The following is a 26,574-nucleotide window of genomic DNA, read 5'->3' as shown; positions in this document are numbered from 1 at the left end:
TCCAGAATAAAATCAATGAATGTAAATTGCTTTCATTTTTTCTGACATGTAAAGGTCCTTAGTGAACTCACTTAACCTTTTAGAAATTCCCATTTTCTTTAAAATGTGTAGGTTGGACTCAACAGATGATTTCCAAGGTCTTTTCTAGCTCTTAATATTCTGTATGCTTATCTGTTAGTGAGAAAAGCCTCTGATTATTTTTTAAAACTTCTGATTCTATGAAGAGAGAATACCATGTGAGAGCCTGCAGAATTACAAAGCATGGTTGTTTGTCAATAAGAGATTACTTTGGGAGTTCATTATTCACAGTTAGGTGTTTTTCAAAGATCTAGGAGGGGTTTGTGGTTGTTTTGTCTCATACAGCATTTCCTTTAACTGGTGGCCATCTATCTTGCCCTGAATTAGGCCATTCTTGCTTTAATTTCTCCTTATTAGGCTTCCATGATTGTTTCAGAAAGAAATCTTTGTGGGTTTGTTTTTTTTTTTTTCCTTTTTGCCATTGGTACTTTGTCATTGGGGAGAATTCTGTACTTAAAGTCAGTGCAGAAGCTGGAATGGTTAATTAGAGACAAGGATTCTAAACTTTCTTGAATGAGGCCTTTCTTTCTAGAGACAGAATTCTTGTCTGTTGGACAATACCTGTTGCCTTGATTCCTCAGAGCAGTCACTGTCTGGTAACTTAGTTTCTTTTGTTTTACAGAAGTGCCTCATACTTACAGCCCATTGAAGCCAAGAAATCACCAACTAGAGCTTGCTTTACCTGCTCAGAAAGGAAAAAACACAATAATGTGTGCTCCTACTGGTAAGCCAATTGCCATTACTGATATAGTTTGTTTCTCTTTTGCTTCCTTTTTTCCCCTTTATTGAACACTGGGACACAATGGGCAAGTTTCAGTTTTTTGATTGTTCCATTTGTCTTTTGAGACAACCATTCTATTAATATAGTCTCAAGGTATTTAAGGAACATGAGGAAGGAAAGAAAAATGCCCTCATTTATTTTTTAAAATTTATTTATTTATTTTTGGCTGTGTTGAGTCTTTGTTACTGTGCGAGCTTTCTCTAGTTGAGGTGAGCGGGGGCTACTCTTCATTGCGGTGTGCAGGCTTCTCATTGTTGTGGCTTCTCTTGTTGCAGAGCACGGGCTCTAGGTGCGCGGGCTTCAGTAGTTGTGGCTTACGGGCTCTAGAGCACAGGCTCAGTAGTTGTGACGCACGGGCTTAGTTGTTCCGTGGCTTGTGGGATCTTCCCAGACCAGAGCTGGAACCCATGTCCCCCTCATTGGCAGGCGGATTCTCAACCACTGCACCACCAGGGAATCCCCCGAAAAATGCCCTTTTTTAGCTTCCTGCAGGCCCTGACTGTCTGAATGCATGTTAACTAGGACGCAGCTTGGTTTTTCAGTCATAGTGTAAATTCTGCAGTTGTTAACCTGCCCACTTCACCAATTTACTGTCAGCTCAGTGGGTTTAGGGGAGCCTAAAATAATGACCTTTCTACAGAAGTATTTTAGTATACTATTAGTTACATGTTGTCTTTCTCTTTATATGTTAAAAGGTTGTGGAAAAACTTTTGTTTCACTTCTTATATGTGAACATCATCTTAAAAAATTTCCACAAGGACAAAAGGGGAAAGCTGTCTTTTTTGCTATGCAACTCTCAGTGTATGGGCAGCAGAAATCTGTGTTCTCAAAGTATTTTGGAAGACTTGGGTAGGTATAAGTTGGTCCAACTTCTTTTTCTCTAGCTTCATGTAACTGATGTGTTTTGTGCTTTGTGTTGCTTTTGGAAAACCATGATTCAAAAAATTTAGAGTAGATTAAGCTTTTATATAATCTAGATGTAGTTCCTTCATGGATTCAAGTCTTTTTTGTTAGATAGACCTGAAATCCTAAATTCCTTTGATTAGCTCTTGTCGAATGAGTAAATGACTTAAGATAACTTTTATATTTAAATGGCACAGTTAACTTTTTAATGATTTTATAATTTATTTAATATTACTCTTTTCCTTACTATTTTCTTTCTCAGTCGCTTACAAGAGTTACAGTCAGCCCTCTGTATCTGCAGGTACCACATGGAATATATTCTACTAGCAATTCTTCCTAGCTTACATTTATTGATCACTTACTATGTGTCAGGCTTCGTGCTGGCACTTAACTTTTCTCCAGATCTGTTCCTTTTGAACTTAGGGAGAATTTAATCCCTCGATATTCTGACCTGGTATTTCACATCTTTGTGGTTCGTCATTCACATCATGGTTGGTAATAGGAAATTTCTGTCATTTTCCAGGTACAAAATTGTAGGCATTTCTGGAGTAACATGTGACAATGTCTCAGTGGAACAGACTGTTGAGAACAATGGCATCATCATTTTAACTCCACAGATTCTTGTGAACAACCTTAAAAATGGGACTATTCCATCACTCTCTGTCTTTGATGATATTTGATGAATGCCACAACACTAGTAAACATCATCCTTATAATATGATCATGTTTAATTGTCTAGATCAGAAGTTTGGAGGGTCTTCAGACTCACTGCCCCAGGTATCTCTAAAGTCAGATGGATTTCTCAGAAGAGTTCTAACCTTCCTAAATCCTGTTTATTTACCCTTGTGGCCATACTGAGGATGTCCTTCTGAGATCCTGAGTGCACATTGTACAACTCATTCGTTAATTTTGATTGATTCATTCATTTATTCACTTAACAAATATGTATTAGGTGCCTCCATGTGTCACGCACTGTGCTAGGCACTAGGGTATAAATATAAAAAGACATAGTACTTGCCCACAAACAGCTTAAGTTTTGTGGGGAGCAAAATATGTGAGAATTATGTTATAATTTATGGTGGTGGCACATGGTGGAGTGGTACAGAACAGAAATGACAGAGATCCTAAATGTGCTGTGAAAGTAAGGCAAGACCTAACAGAAGTTAGGATAGGCAAAAACTAACAAGAGTTTACAAGATGGTTTTCAGTAAAGGCTACTGTATGTCCAGAGGCAGAGAGTTATGAAAGAGCACGGGGTGCTCAAGAAGCTTCAAGTTCTTTTTTTTTTCTTTGGCCACACTGCATGGCTTGCAGGATCTTAGTTCCCTGACTGGGGATTGAACCTGGGCCACGGCAGTGAAAGTGCTGAGTCCTAACCACTGGACTGCCAGGGAATTCCCAAGAATATTGAGGTTCTTGATATTTCCTGAGTGCAGAGCGTGAAGTAGTGAATAGCAGCTGGTGAGGCAGGATGGGAGAGAGGGAATGACTGACAGAACAGGATTCCAGGAGAGACCAGAGGGTATGGGATAGGTAGGCAAGTAGATGCATTAGTACGGGAGAGCAGATGAAACACCATTTTTGGTGTCATCAGAGAGGAGTGGCTGAGGAGAGTCAAGACAGAGAGTAGACAGAGGCAGGAAGGGTAGGGAGTCCCTGGCATATAACCTCTCTTTTCTCTCGAATGTAGGAGAGAGAGATCGTTCACTGAGGATAATCAAGATGGGAATGGAGGAGGGAGCTCAGGGTGTATGGAGAGGATTTGAAATGGTCGAGACAGAACTGAGAGGAACACAGAAGAATCGCCTGGTCATACTGGGGCCAAATGAGGTTGGAAACCATGACTATGGTTTACTGATCTCACATTTGAGTTATGTTCTCTAACCTTAATAATTACCCGTTTAGGAAGCACAGTTTAAAAGAAATTCAGTATGGTGCCCATAGACAAAATTCAGTAGAAATCACATTTCTTACAGATTTTTCTTCTAGAATAAAATTGGTAGTTAACTAGATTCCTTGCTTGATTGAATGATTCAGTCATTCAATATTTGAGTGGCTATGAGAGGAAGGAATAAATACTTATTAGGAGACCATTAAACTAAATTCTTTACAAATGTTATCTTACTGAATTCACACAGCTACCGTTTTTTAAAAATTGAAGTATAGTTGATTTACAATGTTGTGTTAATTTCTGCTGCACAGCAAAGTGATTCAGTTATACATAGATATACATCCTTTTTAATAATCTTTTCCATTATGGTTTATCACAGGATATTGAATATAGTTCCCTGTGCTATATAGTAGGACCTTGTTGTTTATCCATTCTATATATAATAGTTTGCATCTGCTAATCCCAAACTCCCAATCCATCCCTTTCCCACCCCCCTCCCCCTTGGCAACCACAAGTCGATTCTCTATGTCACACAGCTACCTTTGTTTTTTTTTAAGTTTTTTATTTTTTGGCTGCACCACACAGCATGTGGAATCTTAGTTCCCCGACCAGGGATCGAACCCATGCCCCCTGCACTGGAAGCATGGAGTTGTAACCACTAGACCGCCAGGGAAGTCCCACAGCTACCATTTTAAATGGCTGTTGTTTCCCAACTTTAGAGACAGCTGAAGATACTTGTCCAAGGACACACAGACAGTGTGACATCGCTGAGATTGGAATGCAAGCGTGTCTGATTTTAGTCCTTTTCCTTTTCAGTATGTTGTTCTACACATCATGGGGGAAACAAGGGTAAAGAAAAGTCCTGCCTTGAAAGGGTTTCTTCTCTTGGCTTCTATGCTGATTTGTGTTTAGCTGCTGAGTAACTATTCAGTGCTGAGTAACTATTCCTGCATTTATTCAGTGCTTTGCCTAATGGGGACCTTTCCATTTTTGATGTCATGGAGAATGTCAGAAAAAAAAAAAATAACGTTCTTGCTCTTTATCTGAAGTTAGTTTAAAAAACAGAACAAAACCTACTTTAGCAGGAAAGAGTTACATGAAGGGTTGTGGAAACATCATGCTATTTCCCAGACATCTAACAGTTTGGAGTGCTCCTCACAGGTCATTGGGCTGACTGCCTCGGTTGGCACTGGGGATGCCAGAAATACAGCTGAAGCCACAGAATATATCTGCAAATTGTGTGCTTCTCTCGACACATCAGTGGTAGCAACAAAGACAACTTGGAGGAACTGGAGGAGATTGTTTATAAGCCCAAGAAGTGTAAGTGGGATCCAGTAACAAGCCCTTCGGGACTTTGTTACTCTCTGCTATTCTTAGTGCAGGGCCATTTAGATGAACCCTGAATTTTTACCCTTCCTCTGTTTAGTGGAAAATACTTAACCCCAGACTTGGGAAGTAATCACATTTCCAGCTTCTTTCCCCAACGAAGTTCAGGAGTGGCCTGTAGACAGCAAACATTCTTACTCTTCATTTCTGCAAAACTCTTATAAACGTACTGGCAGTGAGAGATGGGTGCTTAGAAAATCATGTAGATGGCTCAGTCCTTCCCTGCTTTCCGTGCCTGAGGCAGACACTGAGTTCCCATTCATCATTTGAATATGTATCTGATAATTTTGGTTGAAGTGAAATTATCTCAACTATATTTTCCCTCAAAAGATCAGAATATGATTTTATTAATAAAATCAACTAACAAATGTTTCTTGAATATGAATGCTATATTAACCGAGCAAGGGAGATGGGTACAGAAGATGCATATGAGTTCATCCCCTTGCTCTCTGAATAGCATATGACTAAATGAGTAAAAGGCAGAACATACATACCTGAAATAGTCAAGGAGCTGCTTGTAAGGAGTGTAGAGAAGGTACCCGGTCTACACCTTTTAATATCACGTACAAATTTCTTTATAGTCCAGTCCCCCCTGCCCCCTGAGTTTCATCTCCTCTCACGACCCATAAGCCCAACCAAGTCGCATTCCTTGGGCTCCTCAAACGGGTCATGTGTTGTGTTCTGTCTCTAAGCTTTGTCCATTTGCACATGACTGTGCTCACTCCTTCTTGCCTCTTTATCCCATGACACTGCCTCCCCGGGAAGAATGGGAGAGTCTTTCCCATGCTCCATGACACCTTGCACATACTGTGTCACAGCACTCTGTGTGGTCATTTGGCTGTGTATCTTTCTCTCCCCTAAGAAGACAGACCTCTCTGGAGCACAGAGCCTGTTCTTTCAGCTATCACCAGAACACGGCATGTGGTAGATGATTAATAAGTTTCTGTGGATACAATGCAAAAATGAATGTTAGGAACATTGTGAACACTCCTGGGGGTTGGGTGGGAAGGGAGAAGATCAAAGAACAGAGACAGTGTTTAAAATGTGGCATTTTCAGGAACAAGATGGCTATCAGACTTGTCAGAGCAGGGCCTATGTGTTGAGTAACAGGAAAGCCTGAGTAAGAAGTTGAATTAGACCCAGACAGTGAAGGAGATGTTAGAATCAGTGCATTAAACACTAGGGAGCCGCTGCAAGGTTACTGAGTATTTGTTTTATCATTCAGATGACTTGCCCGTGAGCCTGGGGCCTAGGGTTTTACAGAGGAAGTAACAAAGGCAGAGAAAGGTTTGGAGAGGCATGCTTTGAACTATGGAGTGTGCTTCCTGAAAAATACTCATTTTCCTTTGATGGCTCTAGTTTTCAGGAAAGTGGAATCATGGACCACCAACAGATTTAAATGCAGCATATCTCAGTTGATGATAGAGACAGAGTTTGGTAAAGAGTATCTTTGAAGAACTTGGTACCATAACTCTCGGTGAGAATAACCTCATTTTGTATTCTCTCCATATGGGAACAGCCATCTATTGTTCACTGGTGTCTTGCACTCTCCTTAGTTCAGACAATGTCAAGACCATATCTAGAGGTTGACTTTCTTGATTATAGGTTATTAAGGAAACTTCTTAGTCCTCCTTTATTTTCTCTTGCTTTTTTTTTCTCTTTTTAAATCCAAAGTAAATCCATCTGGACATGCACACCTGAAAAATACTGTATTTAAATCAATTCATTGCTTTCGTGGCCTTCCAAATTAGCTTTCCATCCCGACCTCCCTATTTATATGAATGAAACCACCATTCCCATGAAGGCTCAGATTCAAACCTAGGGGTGATCTTTGATTCTTTCTTCTTTTGAGACTCTCATGAAGTCACCAAGTTCTGTTCTCCTTTTTAAAATTCATTAATTAGTTAATTAATTAATTCACCAGGTGTTGTGCCAGGTACTATGCTAGGTAATGGAAACACCAAGATTAAAGACAATCTTGCCCTCAAGGAACTCACAGACAAACAATGAGAATCAGATGCGAATAGTTGCCATGCCCTCGGGCAGAGTTACACACTGGGCATCATGGGAGCATATGGGAGCTTAGGCATGGACTGGGCTGCAGGGAAGCCTTCCCGGGGGAGGTGATGCCTGAGACAGATCTTGAAGTCAGCCAAGTTAAGATGGAGAGGTAATCAAGTGAGGTCGAAAAGACATCAGAGTGACTTCCCTGATGGCGCAGTGGTTAAGAATCCGCCTGCCAATGCAGGGGACACGGGTTTGAGCCCTGGTCGGGGAAGATCCCACATGCTGCAGAGTAGCTAAGCCCGTGCGCCACAACTACGGAGCCCACGAGCCACAACTACTGAAGCCCATGTACCTAGAGCCCTTGCTCTGCAACAAGAGAAGCTACCACAATGAGAAACCCATGCACCCGCAACGAAGAGTAGCCCCTGCTCACCACAACTAGAGAAAGCCCTCATGCAGCAACGAGGACCCAACACAGCCGAAAATAAATAACTAAAATAAATAAATTTATAACAAAAAGAAAAGAAAAGAAATGGCATCAGACGCAGAAGGAAGGAGAGAGTGCAGTAAATTTTTAGGACCTGCAAGATTTCGTGATAATTCTAACAAGTGAGTAGTAGAAAGGAGTGAGGCTAATGGGAGAGGCAAGGGCCAGTGAAGGGCCCAGTAGGCCAAGCTGAGTTTGAATTTTAGCCTAAAAGCAATGGGAAGCAGCGGGTGATTTTAAACTGATTAGTCCTGAGATGAGGACACCAGTGAATGAAGAGAGCCAAACAGAGGCGGTGGAGATGGGGTGGTGAAGGGAGGAGGCTTGTGCAGACAGGAAGTGTTCAGCTTTAAGGGCTAGCTGGCTTTCGGTGGGAATGAGAAGGCGGGGGGCCAGGGTGGCGTGGCACCTGTGTGTGCGCCAGCAGGTGGTACTGGTTCTAGCGCTAGGAGCAGCTTCGGCAGACACGGGTGAGTTCAGAGTGGAGATGTTGAATTCTTGATGTCTGCAAGGTAACTCCTGGTGTCTCGCCTTCTCTCACACTTAATTTGCTTTTGTCTTTCCTTTTCTTTCACAGCTTGATTTCAGACTTATTCTAACACCTCATTTGTCCACCTCTGTTTCCCATTGAACCCCCATTACCTGGCTCGTCTGCCTGAAATTACCAGTTTTATCTCGTCAGTGTCCTGCTGGCATCCTTGTTCTTCCAGGCCGAGCTCTAACCTGCCCATTTGCGCCCTGCTCGTGCAATCTGGTTCTGCTTCTCTTGCCAGGTTTCCCCTGTATGCTAGCTCTGTGACTTAGCATAATGATTTTGCTTCTCTGAGCTTCCATTTCCTAATCTGTAAAATGTAATATCTACCTCATGGGGTTGTGAACTGAAGTGAAATTTTAAATGTAAGACATGTTGGTTCTTGGTACGTAGTAGGTATTCAGTAAACAAGCGTATATGTACACAGACACACTACTGAGAGGAATATCTGTGTACAGAGAGTAAGGAAGAAAATTAGAAGGCAAGGCATGCTTAGAACCTTAAATGACTGGCCAGATGGCACAATGAAAAACTTTTTTTTTTTTTCAGAAAACTTATCTCAAATTCAAAATAGGAATTTTGGAACACAGAGATATGAACAGTGGATTATCGCAGTTCAGAAAGCGTGCATGGTGTTTCAGATGCCAAAGATGAAGAGAGCAGGATTTGTAAAGCACTGTTTTTCTACACATCGCATTTGTGGGTATGTGGCTTCTTTGGAAAAGCATATTTCAGTCGTGTCACCTACTGGGAGCTGCACTGTGGCAGCTGAGAGAGCATCACTTAGGAACTTGCCAGGTGGTTCTTATGAAGCAAACTCCAAAAGTTATCCCATTCAGCGTCTTCTTTGCTCTCTGAAACCTAGCACTAGAGGCAACGGGACAGAAACAAAGGCCGAGGTTGTATGTTGTGCCTCAGCATTCCCATAATTGGCATAATTGGAAAACACTGGGTGGTGATGCACATTATTGTAGATACGTGACCAGTGACAGCCATCTTTAAAGTTCAGTAGGTGGGTTGTGTTGCCATATCCTGAAGCACATGTCTTTCTGCTTTTGGTCAAGCCACATGCTGAGAAATCCAGAGTCTCTGGTTGTTTGCTGGCTAATCAAGAAGGTAAGCAACAACAACCATCATCACCTCTGCTTGTCGTGCCATTGAAAATATTTTAAAATGCACTCAGTCAGTATGAATTTGTAGAATTTTAATGAATTTAATTGACTATCTGGTGTAAGTGGTCAGCACCATCATTCTGAACAGGTGCCATTACAATTCAGTGATGGCTTTGGGTGTATAAAAAGGTTAAGTTGAATGTCTGAATTACATTTTTGTGTGATTTAATCTTTGACATGCACTTTTCTTGGAATTTTCTTTCTCTTCTAAGGTAGAATTCTAGAATCCAAAGTGATCCTAATTAATTAATGAGTCTAGCTAATTGAGGGTTTTTTTTTATAGTGTGGTTCTAAGGCTTTATTATAGTACTGTTAGAGACCATTCATCTTAAAAAAAACTAAGTTGGAATAGATTTGAGACAAGTTTATTATTAAAATTAATTCTGTGTTAATTACAGCAAATTGAACTTGAGTACAGCGAATGCGCTAGGCATTAGAAACATACTGAAACTGTTTTCACTTTCAACAGAGATACAATGATGCCCTCATTATCAATGAGCATGCTCAAATGAAAGATGCTCTGGATTACTTAAAAGACTTCTTCAGAAATGTCCAAGAAGAAGGATTTGATGAGATTGAGCAAGCGCTCACTCAGAGATTTGAAGATGGGTGGCATTTCCAGGAGAGGAAGGCCAGTGGAGCCTGGAGACTCCAAGGGCAGCCTACACATATTGTGTCACACTTAGTGACACGTGGTTACACTCAGGGACTTGTCCCCGGCTTAAGAAGGTACTATACATGTCAGGATTATGATGCTTCAGGGAAATCTGGCGCTTATGAAAAGAATCTGCTGCTTATACTATTTCTTGTTTTGAAGAAGGAAAAAATAATAGGATTTGCAAAGGATACATCCCATCAAAATAGTCAATTGATAGTAGCATTTTTTGGTTTAACTTTTAGTAATTTTATAAAGGTTTAAAATTTTTTTGAAAAGTGTTTTAATGATATTAAGACTATAATTTATATATGTCTTTATAAAGAAGAAAACCAACACGGCTCATAATCCCACTGCCTTCATATTAAGAAAAATATAGGAAAATATTAACTGAAAAATCTCTCTTCTTCCTCTCTCAAATGCTTTTCCCAAAGGTAATTACTGTTAATTTTTTTTGCCTACCGGAGTATTAACTATACATATGTCTGCTGCTAAACACTGAACAACCAGATTTCTGGGGGAAAAAATGTATGCATTTATCAGTATATTTAATGTATGCATTAAATTGATGGTTATTCCTCATAAAATTCTGGTCAGAGATTGGGAGATAAACTGTTTGAACTATAGCTAAAGGTCACAGTGCTAGAATTTATAAACCTTTTGTAAAATGTTCCCCTTTTGCAGAGAAGCTGCAGGAACTAGAATGTATTTCCATGGATCCCAGCAATGAGAACCCTAAACTCAAAGATCTCTGCTTCATCTTGCAAGAAGAGTACCACTTAAGCCCAGAGACCAGAATCATCCTCTTTGTGAAAACCAGAGCACTCATGGATGTAAGCTTCTTCCGCTTTGTGGGTAACAAATTGGCCCAGTACCATTTTATTCAAAAGATTGTCCTTTCCTCATTGCTTTGCAATCAAGCATCCATATATGTGTGGGTCTGTTTCTGGGCTCTTTATTCTATTCTGATTTTCTGTTTGTTTATCCTTACACTAATACCTCACTGTCTCAATCACTCTGATTTATAGTAAGTTTTAATACCCATAGAGAAAGCACTTCATACTTTTTAATTATTTTCATCAATTTAAAAAATTTTAGCTATTGTATGGGTACCTACTGGTACCTCACTAGGGTTTTAATTTGCATTTCACTAATGACTAATACGGTTGAGCATTTCTTCATACACTTATTAGCCATTCATATATCTCCTTTGGTGAAGTATCTGTTCACATCTTTTGCCCATTTAAAAATGGGGTTTGATTGGGTTAATTATCATATTATTGTTGAGTTTTTGAGAGTTCTTTTTTCTGACAAAAATGTCCTCTGTCAGAAATGTGATTTGCAAATATTTTCTTCTGATCTTTTCATTCTCTTAACAGTATCTCTTACAGATTGAAAGCTTTAACTTTTGACAGAGTCCAGTTTATCATTTTTTTTCTTTTTGTGGATTGTGCTTTTGCTATTGTGTCTAAGAAACCTTTGCTTACCCAAGAGCACAAAGATTTTTTTCTATGTTGTCTTCTAGAAGTTTTATAGATTTACATTTTATATTTAAGTCTACAGTCCATTTTGAGGTATGGGTTGAGATTTTTTTTTTCTTTTAGCATGTGGGCATCCAATTGTTTCAGCATATATGGTGAAAAGACTATCCTTTCTCCATTGAATTGCCTTCATAACTTAAAAAAAATCAGTTGACTGTATTTATGTGGGTCTATTTCTAGATTCTCTATTCTGTTTCATTCATTTATACATCTATCCTTGCACCCATCCTACACTGTCTTGATTACTGTAACTTTATAGTAAGTCTTTAAATCAGGTAGTATGAGTCTTCCAACTTTTTAATTCTTTTCAAAATTGTTTTAGGTATCTTTCTTTACCTTTCCATTTTTATTTTAGAATCAGCTCATCCACATCTACAAGAAAGTCTGCTGGAATTTCATTTGGGATTACATTGAATCTATAGATAAAATTGGGGAGAAATGACACTGTAACAATATTGAGTCTTCCAGTCCATGACCATAGTATATCTCTTCATTTATAGAGGGCTTCTGTGTTAGTTATCTAGTGCTGATAACAGATTACCCCAAAACTTAGTAGCTGGAAACAACAGACATCTGTCATCTTTTAATATGTATGGGTCAGGAATCTGGAAACAACTGGGTATTTCTGTCTCAGGGTGTCTCATGAGGCTGCAGTCAGGGTGCTGGCCATGGCTGCAGTTATCTCAAGGCTTGACTCAGAGGACCAGCTTCCAACCTTACTGTGTGGCTTTTGGCAGAAGATGTGCTTCGCTCACTCACGGGCACCTCTCCACAGGCTGGCCTCGCAACATGGCCTCTGGCTTCCTCTAGAGTGAGTGATCAAGAGAGGTTGAGGTCAATATGGAGGTCACAGTCATTTTATAGCTTCAACTTGGAAGTGATTCCCCTCAGGTCTGCCATATTTTGTTCATTAGAAGCAAGTCGATAAGACAACCTGCTATATTTAAAATAGATAACCAACAAGGACCCTGTATAGCATAGGGAACTCTGCTCAATATTCTGTAATAACCTAAATGGGAAAAGAATTTGAAAAAGAATAGATACGTGTATATGTATAACTGAATCACTTTGCTGTATACCTGAAAGTGACAACATTGTTAATCAACGATACTCCAATATAAAATAAAAATTAAAAAAAAGAAGCAAGTCAGTAAGTTCAGTTCACACTTGAGGGGAGGGGGTTAAACAGGATCTGAATACCAGCAGGTGGAAATCCCTCAGGGCTACCTTCGAGGCCACCTGCCACATATTCTTTGGTTTCTTTTATCAGTGTTTTGTCGTTTTCAGCATACAGATTCTGCACATATTTTGTTAGACTTATACCTAAGTATTAATGCTATTATAAACCGTACTTCTAATTGTTTGTTGCTGGTATATAGAAATACAACTGATGTCTGTATATGGATCTTGTGTCCCGAGATCTTGCTAAATTCACTTATTAGTTCCACATACCCACTATTCTGAACCTTGCCTTTTTCACTTAAAAAATATCTAAGAGATTAAACCATATCAGATTACAAAGATCTATACCATTATAGTTAATTATTGCATAGACTTCAATTACAAGAAGCTTTTTTCCCTCAGGTTTATTAGTCTGAAAACTACTTAAGTATACTTGTCTGTATACTTTTTTTTTAATTGAAGTATAGTTAATTTACAATGTTGAATTTATTTCTGCTGTACAACAGAGTGATTCAGTTATACATATACATGCATTCTTTTTTATATTCTTTTCCATTACGGTTTACTTTAAGTTTTTTGCGTATATTCAATATTGAATTAATACAGATAGTATACAAATAGTATCCAACTGATAATTGCTTTGTATTTTCAGGCTTTAAAGAAACAGCTTGAAGAAAATCCTAAGCTCAGCTTTCTCAAACCTGGCATATTGACTGGACGTGGCAGAACAAATCAGAAAATAGGTATTTATATATAGTGGATTAGATTTAGTATACTATATATATATAAGAACATATATAATATATTTGAATTCTTTCTTATTGCTTATATCAGTCGGGGTTCAACCAGAGAAGCAAAACCAGTAGGAGATTATACATACATACATATATACGTACATATATATATATATTGAAACATACATGTGTTGTACACAGACGCACACACAGGGATTTATTACAAGGAATTGACATAGACACTTGGACTGGCAAAGCAAGTCTGAAGTCCATAGGGCAGGTGCAGGACCAGGTGGAACCCCACAGGCATGAGCTATTTGGAGTCTCTGAGCTCAGGGGTCACCTAAGCGCTCTTTTAAAGGGCTGACTTGATTAGGTCAGGCCCACCTAGGATGAAGTCCCTTTTGAGTAACAATGTCAACTGATTTAAGAACTTAAATTACATCTGCAAATTCCCTTCACAGAAGCACTTAGGTGAATATCTGGGGACTGCAGTTCAGCCTAACTAAGTGGACACATCAGAAAGCCATCAAAGTGCTCAAATGCCAGAAATTTGTAGACTTTGCCTCCTTCCATAAGTCCTATAGACAAAACCACAGTTTTTCTTTTAATATTGTTTGAGTATGTTACTCTCTTGCTCAAATTCTCAGCCAATAGATTAAGATTAACTGGAAACAGAAATGTTCTCTTTCTATTTTATTGTTATTCTTTAAACTATAGATACTTTATATAATATTATATATCTTGTAATTTTTAAAAAAGTCCTAGAGATAATCCTGAAATCTAGGTAGGGGGTTAAAGGATGAAAGGCTGGGCTTCCCTGGTGGCGAAGTGGTTGAGAGTCTGCCTGCCGATGCAGGGGACACGGGTTCGTGCCCTGGTCCGGGAAGATCCCACACGCCGCGGAGCGGCTGGGCCTGTGAGCCATGGCCGCTGAGCCTGCGCGTCCGGAGCCTGTGCTCCGCAACGGGAGAGGCCACAACAGTGAGAGGCCCGCGTACTGCCAAAAAAAAAAAAAAAAAAAAGGATTAAAGGCTACCTCTGTTGTCACCCAGGAGGATTCTAGGTGGCCGGTCCTCATCCTGACATTCTCACAGCCATGCTCCCCATGCCTCAGTGACCGGCAATGACAGGTCCTTACTGTATCTCTTATTTAGTGTTATTTATAATAAGCAGTCCCCTTGCTGCCAGTCCTCGGTTGTCACCCTTGCACTTTCCCCTTATGCAAAATTTAAACTTCATGAATCTAAAAAGTAAAGTCAGATTTTGAAAAGTTGGCTTACCAAATGAAGTCCAACACCACATTACTGTGGTTGGAATTCAGAGTTCTCTGCCATATGACTCCAGCGTTAGTCTAATTTGATTTTCAGACTTTGTTACTCCTCCACACATAAGCACCCGGAAACTATTTTCATACTTGTTTGTTCGTCCGTCCCTCCATTCATCCGTCCGTCCGTCCATCCATCCACCCGCATTCGTTTAGAACTTACTCTGTGCCAGTCACTGTGTATCTGCCAAGCAGCGTTCCCCTCCTCCTAAGACTAGACCACCAGGGAGGGGTATCCCTCCTCCAGGCCCCGCAGCACCCAGTTCCGCCCCCATTTCATTGCTCATCACACTGAATTGTAGTTTCCTATTTATATCCTTCTTCCACAAACTAGGAGCTCCTTGTAGATAAAAATGAACCTTTTCACCATTCTAGCCTTATCTGACAGACCATAACTGCTGAATGAATATTTGATGAACAAATGGATAAGTTCAGAAATTAGTGAAGTATGGTGTCTGTCTTGGGCATGTTCATTGTTCAGTAGAAATGATGGTGGAAAAAAATTGTTTTGGCCTCAACAAAATATATCTCAAGATTTTGGCTTTCTATATACTAGGGAAAAAATGGAACTTTTATAAATTCAGGACTTCCCTGGTGGAGCAGTGGTTAAGAATACGCCTGCCAGTGCAGGGGACACGGGTTCGAGCCCTGGTCCGGGAAGATCCTACGTGCCGCGGAGCAACTAAGCCTGTGAGCCACGACTACTGAAGCCCGCGTGCCTGGAGCCCATGCTTTGCAATAAGAGAAGCCCCCGCAATGAGAAGATGTACATCACAATGAAGAGTAGCCCCCGATCACCACAACTAGAGAAAGCCTGCAGGCAGCAATGAAGACCCAACGCAGCCAAAAAAAAAAAAAAATATATATATATATATATATATATATAAATTCTATTAATTCTGAGGTGGAGACCACTGAAATTCTTTCCTTCTCAGTGTATCAGTGGCTGGGAACTGCATACTGCTGGATCCTAGACTTAAATTCAAAGCCCAATTCTGCTGCTAGCTAGCTGTCAGTTTACCATACCTCCAAAACGTCAAGATCTTCACGTATAACAAAGGGGAATCATAACGTTTGCCACATCAACCTAAAAGGGCCTTGTGAAATTCCAGTGAGTAAGTAGATGTGAAACGGTCTTGTTAGCTGAAAACTGCTGTGCGTGTGCAAATGTGCTAAAATTAGCTGTTAATATTTTTGCAAAAAAATCAATATTTGTTTTGATATACCATGACCAAAGCCACATAGCTAGTAGTTGCCACAGCTGGGATTTTAGGTCAGGCAGACTTGTGGCAGAGTCCAAGTTGTTGGACCCCACCTTAAAAATCCTCTCAAAAACAAAGACAAGGATAGGCCCTATCGCTAAGGGTTGTTGTAAGATCATGAATGTAAAGCACTTATCACAGTACCTGGCATGTCGTAAGTATTCCATAATTAATAGCTATTTTTTCAAGGGTAAAGTTCCCTCTTGGTGAGTTATACCTGCCTTCTGACTCTGACACAGGAATGACCCTCCCAGTACAGAAGTGTGTATTGGATGCATTCAGGACTGATGGAGATAACAAGATTCTGATTGCCACCTCAGTTGCTGATGAAGGCATTGTCATTGCTCAGTGCAATCTGGTCCTCCTATATGAGTATGTGGGCAGTGTCGCCAAAATGATCCAAACCAGAGGTAAGAAAAGCTTTCATACCATTACTAAATGGCTGCCATTTTATCTGATTTGTGAATGTGTCTGTCATTCCAGTCTTTCTCCTTTACTGTGACCAATGGCACAGTGGACCCTGGTATCATTGGCCCTAAACGTGGCTTACTTGGTCAGGACTGGGTGGCTACAGTTTTGTCCACTAACATATAGTCCATTTTGGTTCTTGTTCACAATGAATACTGATTACTGGACCGACATTGGCTGACATATTTATTGAAGGATAATTCCAACTTTGATTGACGCTTTGGCAGTCACATGTGGACCTTTTCTGGTTGTGCTTAGGTGCTGGGCTCCCTGTATTCCAGAAGAGACACTCCAAGGAGTTGTGTCCCACTTGAACTAGACAGTCTCCTAACTGGTCTCTCTTACTTTTTCTAATTTCCATAACAACGGCTGCCACATCTTTTTTCCAGAAAAATAGCTCTGAGCATGTCCCTTGCCTGTTTAGAAACTCCAGTGTTTCCCCAATTTTCTTGGTGTTAAAGCATTTTCAAAATCTAGCACCCACTTATCTTTCCAACCTTATTCCGCATTCTTCCATTTTATTCATTAGCCACTTCAGCCTACCTGACTTTATCATTTCTTCCTTTTTGAAGGAATTGTACGAGTACTGCTTCTGCTGACCTTTGTTTTTCCTCTTCTCCTGCCTCCACATCACCTGTCCCTAATTCTCCCAGCTGGCAATAATCTCTAATTTGAATGCCCATGACCCTTTTATCCATCTTTCTTTTTTTTAAAAAAAAAATTTATTTATTTATTTAGCTGTGCCAGGTTTTAATTGTGGCATGCAGGATCTAGTTCCCTGACCAGGGATCGAACCCTGGCCGCCTGCATTGGGAGCACGGAGTCTTACCCACTGGACCACAAGGGAAGTCCCTATCCATCTTTCTTTTTTTTATAAATTTATTTATTTATTTTTTGGCTGTGTTGGGTCTTTGCTGCTGTGCATGGGCTTTCTCTAGTTGCGGTGAGCGGGGGCTACTCTTCCTTGTGGTGCGCGGGCTTCTCATTGTCGTGGCTTCTCTTGTTTCAGAGCACGGGCTCTAGGTGCGCAGGCTTCAGTAGTTGTGGCACGTGGGCTCAGTAATTGTGGCTTGCGGGCTCTCAGGCTCAGTAGTTGTGGCACATGGGCTTAGTTGCTCTGCGGCATGTGGGATCTTCCCGGGCCAGGGCTTGAACCCGTGTCCCTTGCATTAGCAGGCAGATTCTTAACCACTGTGCCACCAGGGAAGCCCTCCCTATCTATCTTTCTTAGAGCAGTTATCATTTTCCACCTATATTCCGGTGGTTGTGAACATATCTTATTTCCCCATTTCCCCATCTGTTTATTATTCATCTTTGGGGCCCTCACCATGTCATCCTGAGGGTTCATGCCAGATTGTCTTTAAGCAGTATTTCTAATAATGTGCCTGTCCAGTCACACTGTACCATGGAGACCCCGAGGAAGCCTGCCTAAGGTGGGCTCCTTGTTTATTCGAATGTTTAATATGCAGGTGCACACCTGAGTTAGACCTCACACCCTACCAGCTCAGCTTTTCTAGAAAGTGGGATTCAGTGAACCAAAGTTGAATTTTAGGAATACCCCTATTTCTCTCATATTCTCAGATTTATCAGAGTTTTAAGTCAAAGACACCAAATAAAATATTTATTTTCTAATAGGCAGAGGAAGAGCAAGAGGGAGCAAGTGTTTCCTTCTGACTAGTAATGCCGATGTAATCGAAAAAGAAAAAATAAACATATATGAAGAAAAAATGATGAATGACTCCATTTTAAGCCTGCAGACATGAGATGAAGCAGTATTTAAAGAAAAGGTAAGTCTTTGTATCTGTGTTACTCTTTCAGAATCTGACTGTAAGTCACAAACAGTCCCTGTTTGTGAGCATGGCTGGTACCTGTTATCATATTGCTCTGAGTGTTATTTTACTTCACTATTCCATTCCATTCCATTCCCTGCACTGTGCGGCTTGTGGGATCTTAGCTCCCTGACCAGGGATTGAACTGCGCCCTTGGCAGTGGAGTCCTAACCACTGGACTGCCAGGGAATTCCCTGAGTGTTATTTTATTTTACTTTAAAATTTTTTTTTAACATTTCTATTTATTTATTTATTTATTTAGGCTGCATTGGGTCTTCATTGCTGCGTGTGGGCTTTCCCTAGTTGCAAGCGTGCGGGCTTTCCCTAGTTGCAACGAGCGGGGACTACTCTTTGTTGCGGTGTGCGGGCTTCTCATTGCAGTGGCTTCTCTTGTTGTGGAGCATGGGCTCTAGGCACAGGGGCTTCAGTAGTTGCAGCACACAGGCTTCAGTAGTTGTGGCACACGGGTTTCAGTAGTTGTGGCACGTGGGCTCAGTAGTTGTGGCTCGTGGGCTCTAGAGTGCAGGCTCAGTAGTTGTGGTGCACGGGCTTAGTTGCTCCACGGCATGTGGGGGTCTTCCCAGAGCAGGGCTCGAACCCACGTTCCTTGCATTGGCAGGCAGATTCTTAACCACTGCGTCACCAGGGAAATCCCCAGAGTGTTATTTTAGAACCATAAGTTTATGCTTAAAATTTCACCCTGTGGTGAGCATCAGATTCATTCTGCTTTGAGTCTCAGTGAGTTAAAATATATTGTATTAGTGCTAATACCTGAAACTATGTTTTTAGATCTAAAAGGCAAACTGAGCTAAAATTGCTCTTAAGTTGACAGTTCATTATGAGCACTACACCCTAACACTGCAAGACACAGCTCTTCTTAGTCTTTTCCTCAAATCTCTCTCTCTCTAACATCCAGAGTCCTCAGGGAAAAGCTTCCAGTGCACTGTGCCTGGGAGGTGTGCCCAGTGTTGGAAGTACGTAGGTATGGATAATAGTGTGAACTTTGGAGTGGCGCACTGATTCAGTCCAGCATCTCGGTAGTGACCTTAGTTTGGTTGTAATTTCCTTTATAACACAGAAAAATGGGGGGGCAGATTGGGGAAACACACACATGCACACACACACACATACAGCCATGCTTTCTGCAGACCATTTGCAGAGATTTTATCTCAGACTCTTTGGAAGCATTGAACTCTGCAGGTCTGGGGCAGGAGCTTTAACATTAGAATCAGTGGTTCCAGTCCCAGTTCTGCCACTTACAAAATGTGTGACTTCAGGTAGTTCCTCTTTGAGATCATCATTCTCCTTGTTTGTAAAGTTGGGAAAATAACAGTATTTGACTCACAGGGTAGTTTGGGGGATAAAGTGAGACATATGCATTGCTTCCTACAGTGCGTGGTATAAAATAAGTGCTCAAAAATGGGAGTTGTTACTGGACAGAGGCGTGAGGCCTACTTTAAACTTCATGAAGATGAGTCTTACAATTTAGTAGACTGATTCCATAGGGTTCATAATTTTGAAAAGTCATAATTTGTAGCTCAAAAAAGTATTGAGAAGCAATGAATGATCTAAAGCAAACTAATACTTATTTTAGGAAAAAATTACAGTGTTATGTCAGCGTTGACTCATTTTAAAGAACATTTCTTCCTAAAGTTTGGAGAACAAGATATTTAAAAATACCTCTTCCACACTTTCACTGAACAGAATTGAAGGGCAATTCTTTAGTTCCTCTTAATTTCCCTCCTTAATTTTACTTAGGATAGGGTTTTTTCACTGAGCCACTTCTCCATTTTGTAGCATACAGGGACACTGCTAGTAAAGGCTTTAAAACCATGTTAGCTTTGGCATAATTCTTTATCTCCCCCACTGAGTAACAAGGTGCTTACACTCACATGTGGCAGAAGCAATAGAGTAAAAGCCTTGAGGCAGACGGAGGCTGGAACAAACACATAGACATTCTTTTGTAGGCAGTACACCTGGCCATAGAGTGGGGTGAGGAGAAAATGGTTTAATATCTGTTGAATTAGGCTATTTAATAGCATTTGGGATTCCCCTAACACCCACAGATCAAAAACGGGCAGAGGTGGTAAAGAATCAGCAAGGGCCCAGCACAAGTGCAGCCACGAGTCATTGGCAGCTGGCAATGCCATGGCAGCTGGGAGCTCAGAGTCTTGGTGTTGTCCCTGTCCTATCCTGGTGACCAGCCTCCACTGCTCTGTTGAAAGAAGAAGACCTTGCTTTCAAAGGCTTAGGAGAAGTATAATAAGTTAGGGAAAACCGTATGCTCTTAAAACTAAAAGGAATTATGGTTCTTGGGGTAAGCCCCCTTTCTCTGGTGTTTTGTTAAGGGTTGGGCATTGGATCTGAGCACCTGGGCCCTTCATATCAAAGAAACTCTGCAGAAGAGAGGGAATCAGTTCAGAGATCTCTAGGGTAATCCCTGGGTAGGGGGGAGGGAGACTGTACACTTTCTTCTCTGCACCCACAGCTGCACTGTCCATTGTCTACGTGTGGCTGACCTTCACCAGAGCACTGTGGCCCTTGGGGAATCTCTGGTTACTCTCCAGCCATCTGAACATGTAGAGAGCCCAGAATCATCCAAGAACTTATTTCTATGATGGAAGCTTCAGGATCTGGTAGTATTTCGTTCTGGAGGAATAAAGTATGAAGGATATTTTTCACAGTTCTAGTTGTGGAGGGTCATTTGAAATCAAAATGAGGAAGCCTACTTTCCTTTCTTATGAGTAGAGAATAAGTTATGGGTTGAAAGTTCAATTTGACGGAATAACTTCCAACGTGATGTGTATCCATGACTGCACGCAATCGGGGTTTCATAGTTTCGCTCTTTCCACCTCAGTGCAGGGAGTTAGGCTGCTTCTCAACCACAGGTGGGCAATGGGGAAGCAGTGTGCTCTAGACTTAATTTGTGACTTTGGTTGAACCTCTTTATCCAGTTACTGAGTTTTACTTAGTTTTCAGTATAGCAGTAATAGTTAGTTTTAATTTATTAGAATTTATATTTATTGCCTTTAGTGACATTGAAAATATTTGAGGTTATTAATATTTAATGAATTTTAGTATATAATTGAATATCATTAGCTATAAGTGAATTTTTTTAATTGGATGCCCAAAGGGCAAGTTTATATTTTTACCCTCTTTCCTATCAAATCCCCCCCACCGTGAGCCTGCATTAGGTAGTGATCAGAACCGTGTCTGAGAAAAAGAAATTAAAATTGCTCATAGGGAAATGTATATCATGTAACCCAGGAATTTCACTTCTAGAAATTTACCCAAAGGAAATAACGGGATTAAATATACATAATGCAACAGTTTTACGGCAGTGAAAACTTGAATTGAAAATAGGAAGCATTAAGCATCCTTTATTCTTACAAAAACAATGAAGGTAATTTCAAGTCGGATGGGGTGGGGAGTTGGGGGACAGAAAATCATAGTTTGATTGTTTTCCTAACCTATATTCCAGGCCTAAATTTTTAAATATAAATCAAATTTTATTTGAATTTGAAGTGCTTTAGAGATCAATGGATTCTCTATGGATGATCAGTAACCAATACAAGATATACGGGGGTGGGACATTTCCATTCACAGTGACAACAATGACTGTGACTCATACGTGCAGAACATGGGCTCTCCACCAAGCCCTGCAAATGCCTGTTTATTTATATCAACGGGCCTCACAGAGTTCCATGTGTTAGAGCCTCTTATTATGTCATGCTCCAGGAGGGAAACAGAGGCATGGAAGTTTTCAGTGTCAGTAGACCACACAGCTAGTTAGGGGTGGAGCTGGCAGGGCCCATCTGTTTAACTACTACATCTATTGGCCTAACCAGAAATGTTTGAAGTGTAAATAAGGACAACTAAAAAAATTTTACTTAGAGATAGAAGGTGGATTAAGACAAAAGAAATGCCATGCTCTTGAATGGAACGCCTGAATATTTTAAAGATGTGCATTTGCTGCAGATTCTCTTATAGGTTTATCATAACCCATAATCAAAGTATAAATGATTTTTTAAAATTTATTTCTTTATTTCTTTTTGGCTGCATTGGGTCTTTGTTGCTGCGCGCAGGCTTTCTCTAGTTGCGGCAAGTGAGGGCTACTCTTCGTTGCAATGCGCGGGCTTCTTACTGCGGTGGCTTCTCTTGTTGCAGAGCATGGGTTCTAGGCACGCGGGCTTCAGTAGTTGTGGCACGTGGGCTCAGTAGTTGTGGCTCGCGGGCTCTAGAGCGCAGGCTCAGTAGTTGTGGCGCACGGGCTTAGTTGCTCCGTAGCATGTGGGATCTTCCTGGACCAGGGCTCAAACCCGTGTCCCCTGCATTGGCAGGCGGATTCTTAACCACTGCACCACCAGGGAAGCCCTAAATGATATTTTAAGTTGGTAAAATGGTTCCTGAGTTTATACAGAAGAATAAATAAATGAAAATAGCTATGACATTTCTGAAAAAATAACTCATGAATGGGTATTGCCCTACCCAATACTAAAGTACAAATCACCATCATTAACATTTTCATGGTTCTCAGCAAAAGACTAGCCTAACAGACCGAGGCTAACAACAAGGAGCATTAGAGCTACGCCAGGCAGCCCTGAGCAATTATTAACTCACCTTACCTCCCAACAGCCCACAAAGTAAATGCTATTACTATTCCCATTTTGTATAATAATTGAGGAAACTGAGGCACTTGCCCCAAATCACACAGCTGCTGAGTGGTAGGAACAGGGTTTGCACCTAGGCTATCTGGTTCCACCTGGAACACTTGATAAAAGAGAGGCAGCGCCACAAACCACTGGGACAGAGCGGATCCTTCTACAGCTGATACTGTGGAAATCACCATGTTTCTTCTTCCTTTATGATGTTTCAAGTTTTCTTCTTTTATCATGTCCTTCTGTTTAGAGAACTTCCTTTTGCTCTTCTTTTAGGGAAGGTCTACTGGTGAACAAATTCTTTTAGTTTCCCTTCATCTGAGAATGTCTTGATTTCCTCTTCATTTTTGAAGGATATATTGCTGGACATAGGCGTCTGCGTTGACAGGTTTTTCTTTCAGCATTTGAAAAATACTGTGTCACTTTCTTCTGCTCTCCCATAGTGTCTGCTGAGAAATCTGGTGTCATCCAGATTGTTTTTCCCCTATAGGTCAGGTGTCAGTTTTTTTCTGGCTGCTTTCAAGATTCTTTCCTATGTCTTTAGTTTTCTGAAGTTTAATTATAATGTGTCTTGGTGTGGTTTCTTTGGGTTTATCCTATTTGGATTTGTCCAGCATCTTGTATCTGTAGGTTTATGTTACATTATGTTAAATTTGGGAAATGTTCCGTCATTATTTCTTCCAGTACTTTTTAAGCTCTGCTTTTTCCCCTCTCCTTCCAGGACCCTAGTGTCATAAATGTTAGATATTTTTAAATGGTCCTAAAGGTCCCTGAGTCTCTGTTTATTTATTTATTTATTTTGGTCTGTTTTCTTTCTGTTGTTTGCATTGGGTCATTTCTATTATTCTGTCTTCCAGTTCATTGATTCTTTCCTTTTTCCTCTCCATTCTGCTGTTGAGCCCATCCACTAAGTTTTTTATTTTGGTTATTGTATCTTTTAGTTGTAAAATTTCCATTTTGTTCTTCTTTATGTCTTCCGTTTCTTTGTTGCGCCTCTATATTTGTTCGTGTTTCGAGTGTTTATGATGACTCATTGAAGCATTTTTATTATTGCTACTTTAAAATCTTTGTCAGATAATTCTCACATCTCTGTCATCTCCATGTTGGCATCAATTGGTTGTCTTTTTTTTTCACTCAGTTTGAGATCTTTCTGGTTTCTGCTATGAAGAGTGATTTTTAATCAAAACCCAGAGATTTTCATACTATATGATGAGACTTGGGATCTTACTTAACCTTCTGTGTCAGCTGGCTTCTTTCTGATATCATTCTGTCAGGGGAGATGGGGGACATTGTTTCATCACTGTCAGGTAAAGGTAGAAGTCTTGGTTTCCTTCTCAGCCTTTGTTGATACCAGCAAGGAGAGGCTCCTTGTTACTGCTGTGTGGGGATGGGAGTTCTGGCCCCTCATGTGGTCTCCATGGACGCCACAGGTGAGGGGGGCTACCATTTGGCAGGACTGAAAATCCTGGCTTTCTCTGACACCAGCAGGTGGGAGTGTTGAGGTGCTTTGTTAACAGACCTGCAGAGTGGAAATCTAGGTTCCACACTTAGCCTCAGGGTTCAGGGTTTTTTGTTGTTGTTATTGTTGTTGCTGTTTTTTCCTGTGGTGTTTGGTAGAACAGCTATTGTCTGAAAGTTTTCTGTCTTGCTGGCTGCCCCTGTTCTGGTGGCTGCCCCTGTCCTGGTCTTTTGACTAGAGAGATAGGGTTTTGTTGAGATTTCTTTGTCTGTCCCCATAGTCATTTCTGGTTGCCAGCTTCTTCAGCTCCATGTCTGGGATATAAGAGGCAAAACGAAAACCCAGGAAACTCACTACCATGTTGTTTCTAGGGTCCCAAGGTTCCTAGCTGGTCTGCCTTCCTCTTTTCACCCTACAGAATCTTATGTTTATTTTATATATAATGTCCAGGGTTCTTAGTTGTACTTAGCCAAGGCCTAAATTTTGAGATAGAATGTGGTCATCCTATACAGACATTTAATTTTACTGTAATTCAACAATACTCTCTGTGGTTGGAAAGGAAGAGAGAAAAAAGATTTTAGGTGGTGAGGGACTCTTCTGCCTACTGTTCCATTCAGTGAGTTTATGCCTTGAGAGTGGGTGTAATTATTCCTGAAACAGTTAATGCATATCATATGTCTGTTTGTGAAGGATTTTTTTTTTTTAAAGATTTAATTTTATTTTATTTTTGGCTGTGTTGGGTCTTCGCTGCTATGCAGTTGCAGTGTGCGGGCCTTGTTGCAGTGTGCGGGCTTCTCATTGCGGTAGCTTCTCTTGTTGTGGAGCGTGGGCTCTAGGCGTGTGGGCTTCAGTAGTTGTGGCACACGGGCTTCAGTAGTTGTGGCACGTGGGTTCAGTAGTTGTGGTACACAGGCTTAGTTGCTCCGCTGCATGTGGGATCTTCCCGGACCAGGAATCGAACCCATGTCCCCTGCGTTGCAGGCAGATTCTTATCCACTGTGCCACCAGGGAAGTCCCTGTGAAGGATTTTTAAAGTTTTACCAACTACTAAAGTGGAAAGCATGGTTCACATCACTATTTCACGGACATCTTTAGTGCTTTTATGGGCATCTTTGATGAAGATATTAAAAGGCTAATTGGAGGCCACAATTAAACATTAACTAACAAAGAATTCTCCTATTAGGAGAATCAATAAAATTACCTATGAGATTTTTATGAACAAAGCCAGGTACTGTATGTTCATGGAAGTTGTATAAGAATGAATGATTATGTACATATATATGTGTATGTATATATATCCTAGTTATATTCAAATTACATATTTGAGGAGGTTCTTTTGTTTGTTTGTTTTGTTTTTTTGCATCTAGGTTTGCCAGATACAGATTCATGAAAAATTCATCAGGGATAATCAAGGAAAAGTAAAACCTGTGCTTGATAAGGAAAATAAAAAACTGCTCTGCAGAAAGTGCAAAACCTTTGCATGTTATACAGCTGATATAAGAGTGATGGAGATAGGCAGTCTTTTTAACAAATAGCACTGGGTCATTTTTTAGCACTCATTAAAGCTTATTATCTATCAGTGAGATATTTATAGTAAGAATACTATTATTCTGTTGTTATCATGGCCATGGTCCATGTATTTTTAAAAGGCTAAAAAGTTTAAAAGAAACCCTTGATGTTCAACAATAAAGAAATAGCTTAAAAATTGCTGCACAGCTACTTAATTATATATTACGTAGCCATTACAAATAATGGTTATGCTAAATGCACCATGGTATCCTGGATTAGATCCTAGAACAGATGAAGGATATTATTAGAAAAAGTGGTAAAACCTGTAGTTCAGTGTAAATCTGAAATTACTCGAAAATAAAGTTTATTAAACAAAGTGATTAGGAAGCTTATATAGTATAATGAAAAACTTCTTACAAACTAATGGTACAGTGGGAAAATTAACGAGGATAGAAAGTAGTAAATATGCTATGATCATAGCAGTGCAAAATAATAGCAGCAATACCACCACCACCACCACCACCAAAAAACCACTTATGTTTGTACCAAAAAAGGCTAGAGGAAGTATACTAAAATGTATTAATATTTTGCAGTGAGATACCATGATTTTTTCTCTTTCTACTATTTTGTGTTTTCTAAACTTTCTTCTGAGGATATGGATCACTTTTACAATGGAAGCAAAATCTCCTTATTTTAAAAACATGACATCTGCA

General features: G+C 40.3%; 1 protein-coding gene across 1 annotated transcript in view; it reads left to right on the top strand.

Moving 5' to 3' along the window:
- RIGI (RNA sensor RIG-I) overlaps positions 1-26,574 on the top strand; it is a 32,813-nt gene that overhangs the window by 5,030 nt on the left and 1,209 nt on the right. Inside the window, 16 exon segments of the mRNA XM_060013486.1 lie at positions 701-802; positions 1,555-1,708; positions 2,286-2,429; positions 2,431-2,539; positions 4,815-4,923; positions 4,926-4,973; positions 6,399-6,465; positions 6,467-6,516; positions 8,615-8,710; positions 8,713-8,768; positions 9,707-9,840; positions 10,575-10,725; positions 13,268-13,358; positions 16,178-16,348; positions 18,042-18,193; positions 25,720-25,861. Coding sequence (XP_059869469.1) covers positions 701-802; positions 1,555-1,708; positions 2,286-2,429; positions 2,431-2,539; positions 4,815-4,923; positions 4,926-4,973; positions 6,399-6,465; positions 6,467-6,516; positions 8,615-8,710; positions 8,713-8,768; positions 9,707-9,840; positions 10,575-10,725; positions 13,268-13,358; positions 16,178-16,348; positions 18,042-18,193; positions 25,720-25,861 — 1,776 coding nt within the window.

Source organism: Delphinus delphis, chromosome 6, assembly GCF_949987515.2.
Source record: "Delphinus delphis chromosome 6, mDelDel1.2, whole genome shotgun sequence".
Lineage (NCBI taxonomy): Eukaryota > Metazoa > Chordata > Mammalia > Artiodactyla > Delphinidae > Delphinus > Delphinus delphis.
Note: the sequence above shows the minus strand (reverse complement) of the source record. Positions and strands in the feature narration are given on the sequence as shown.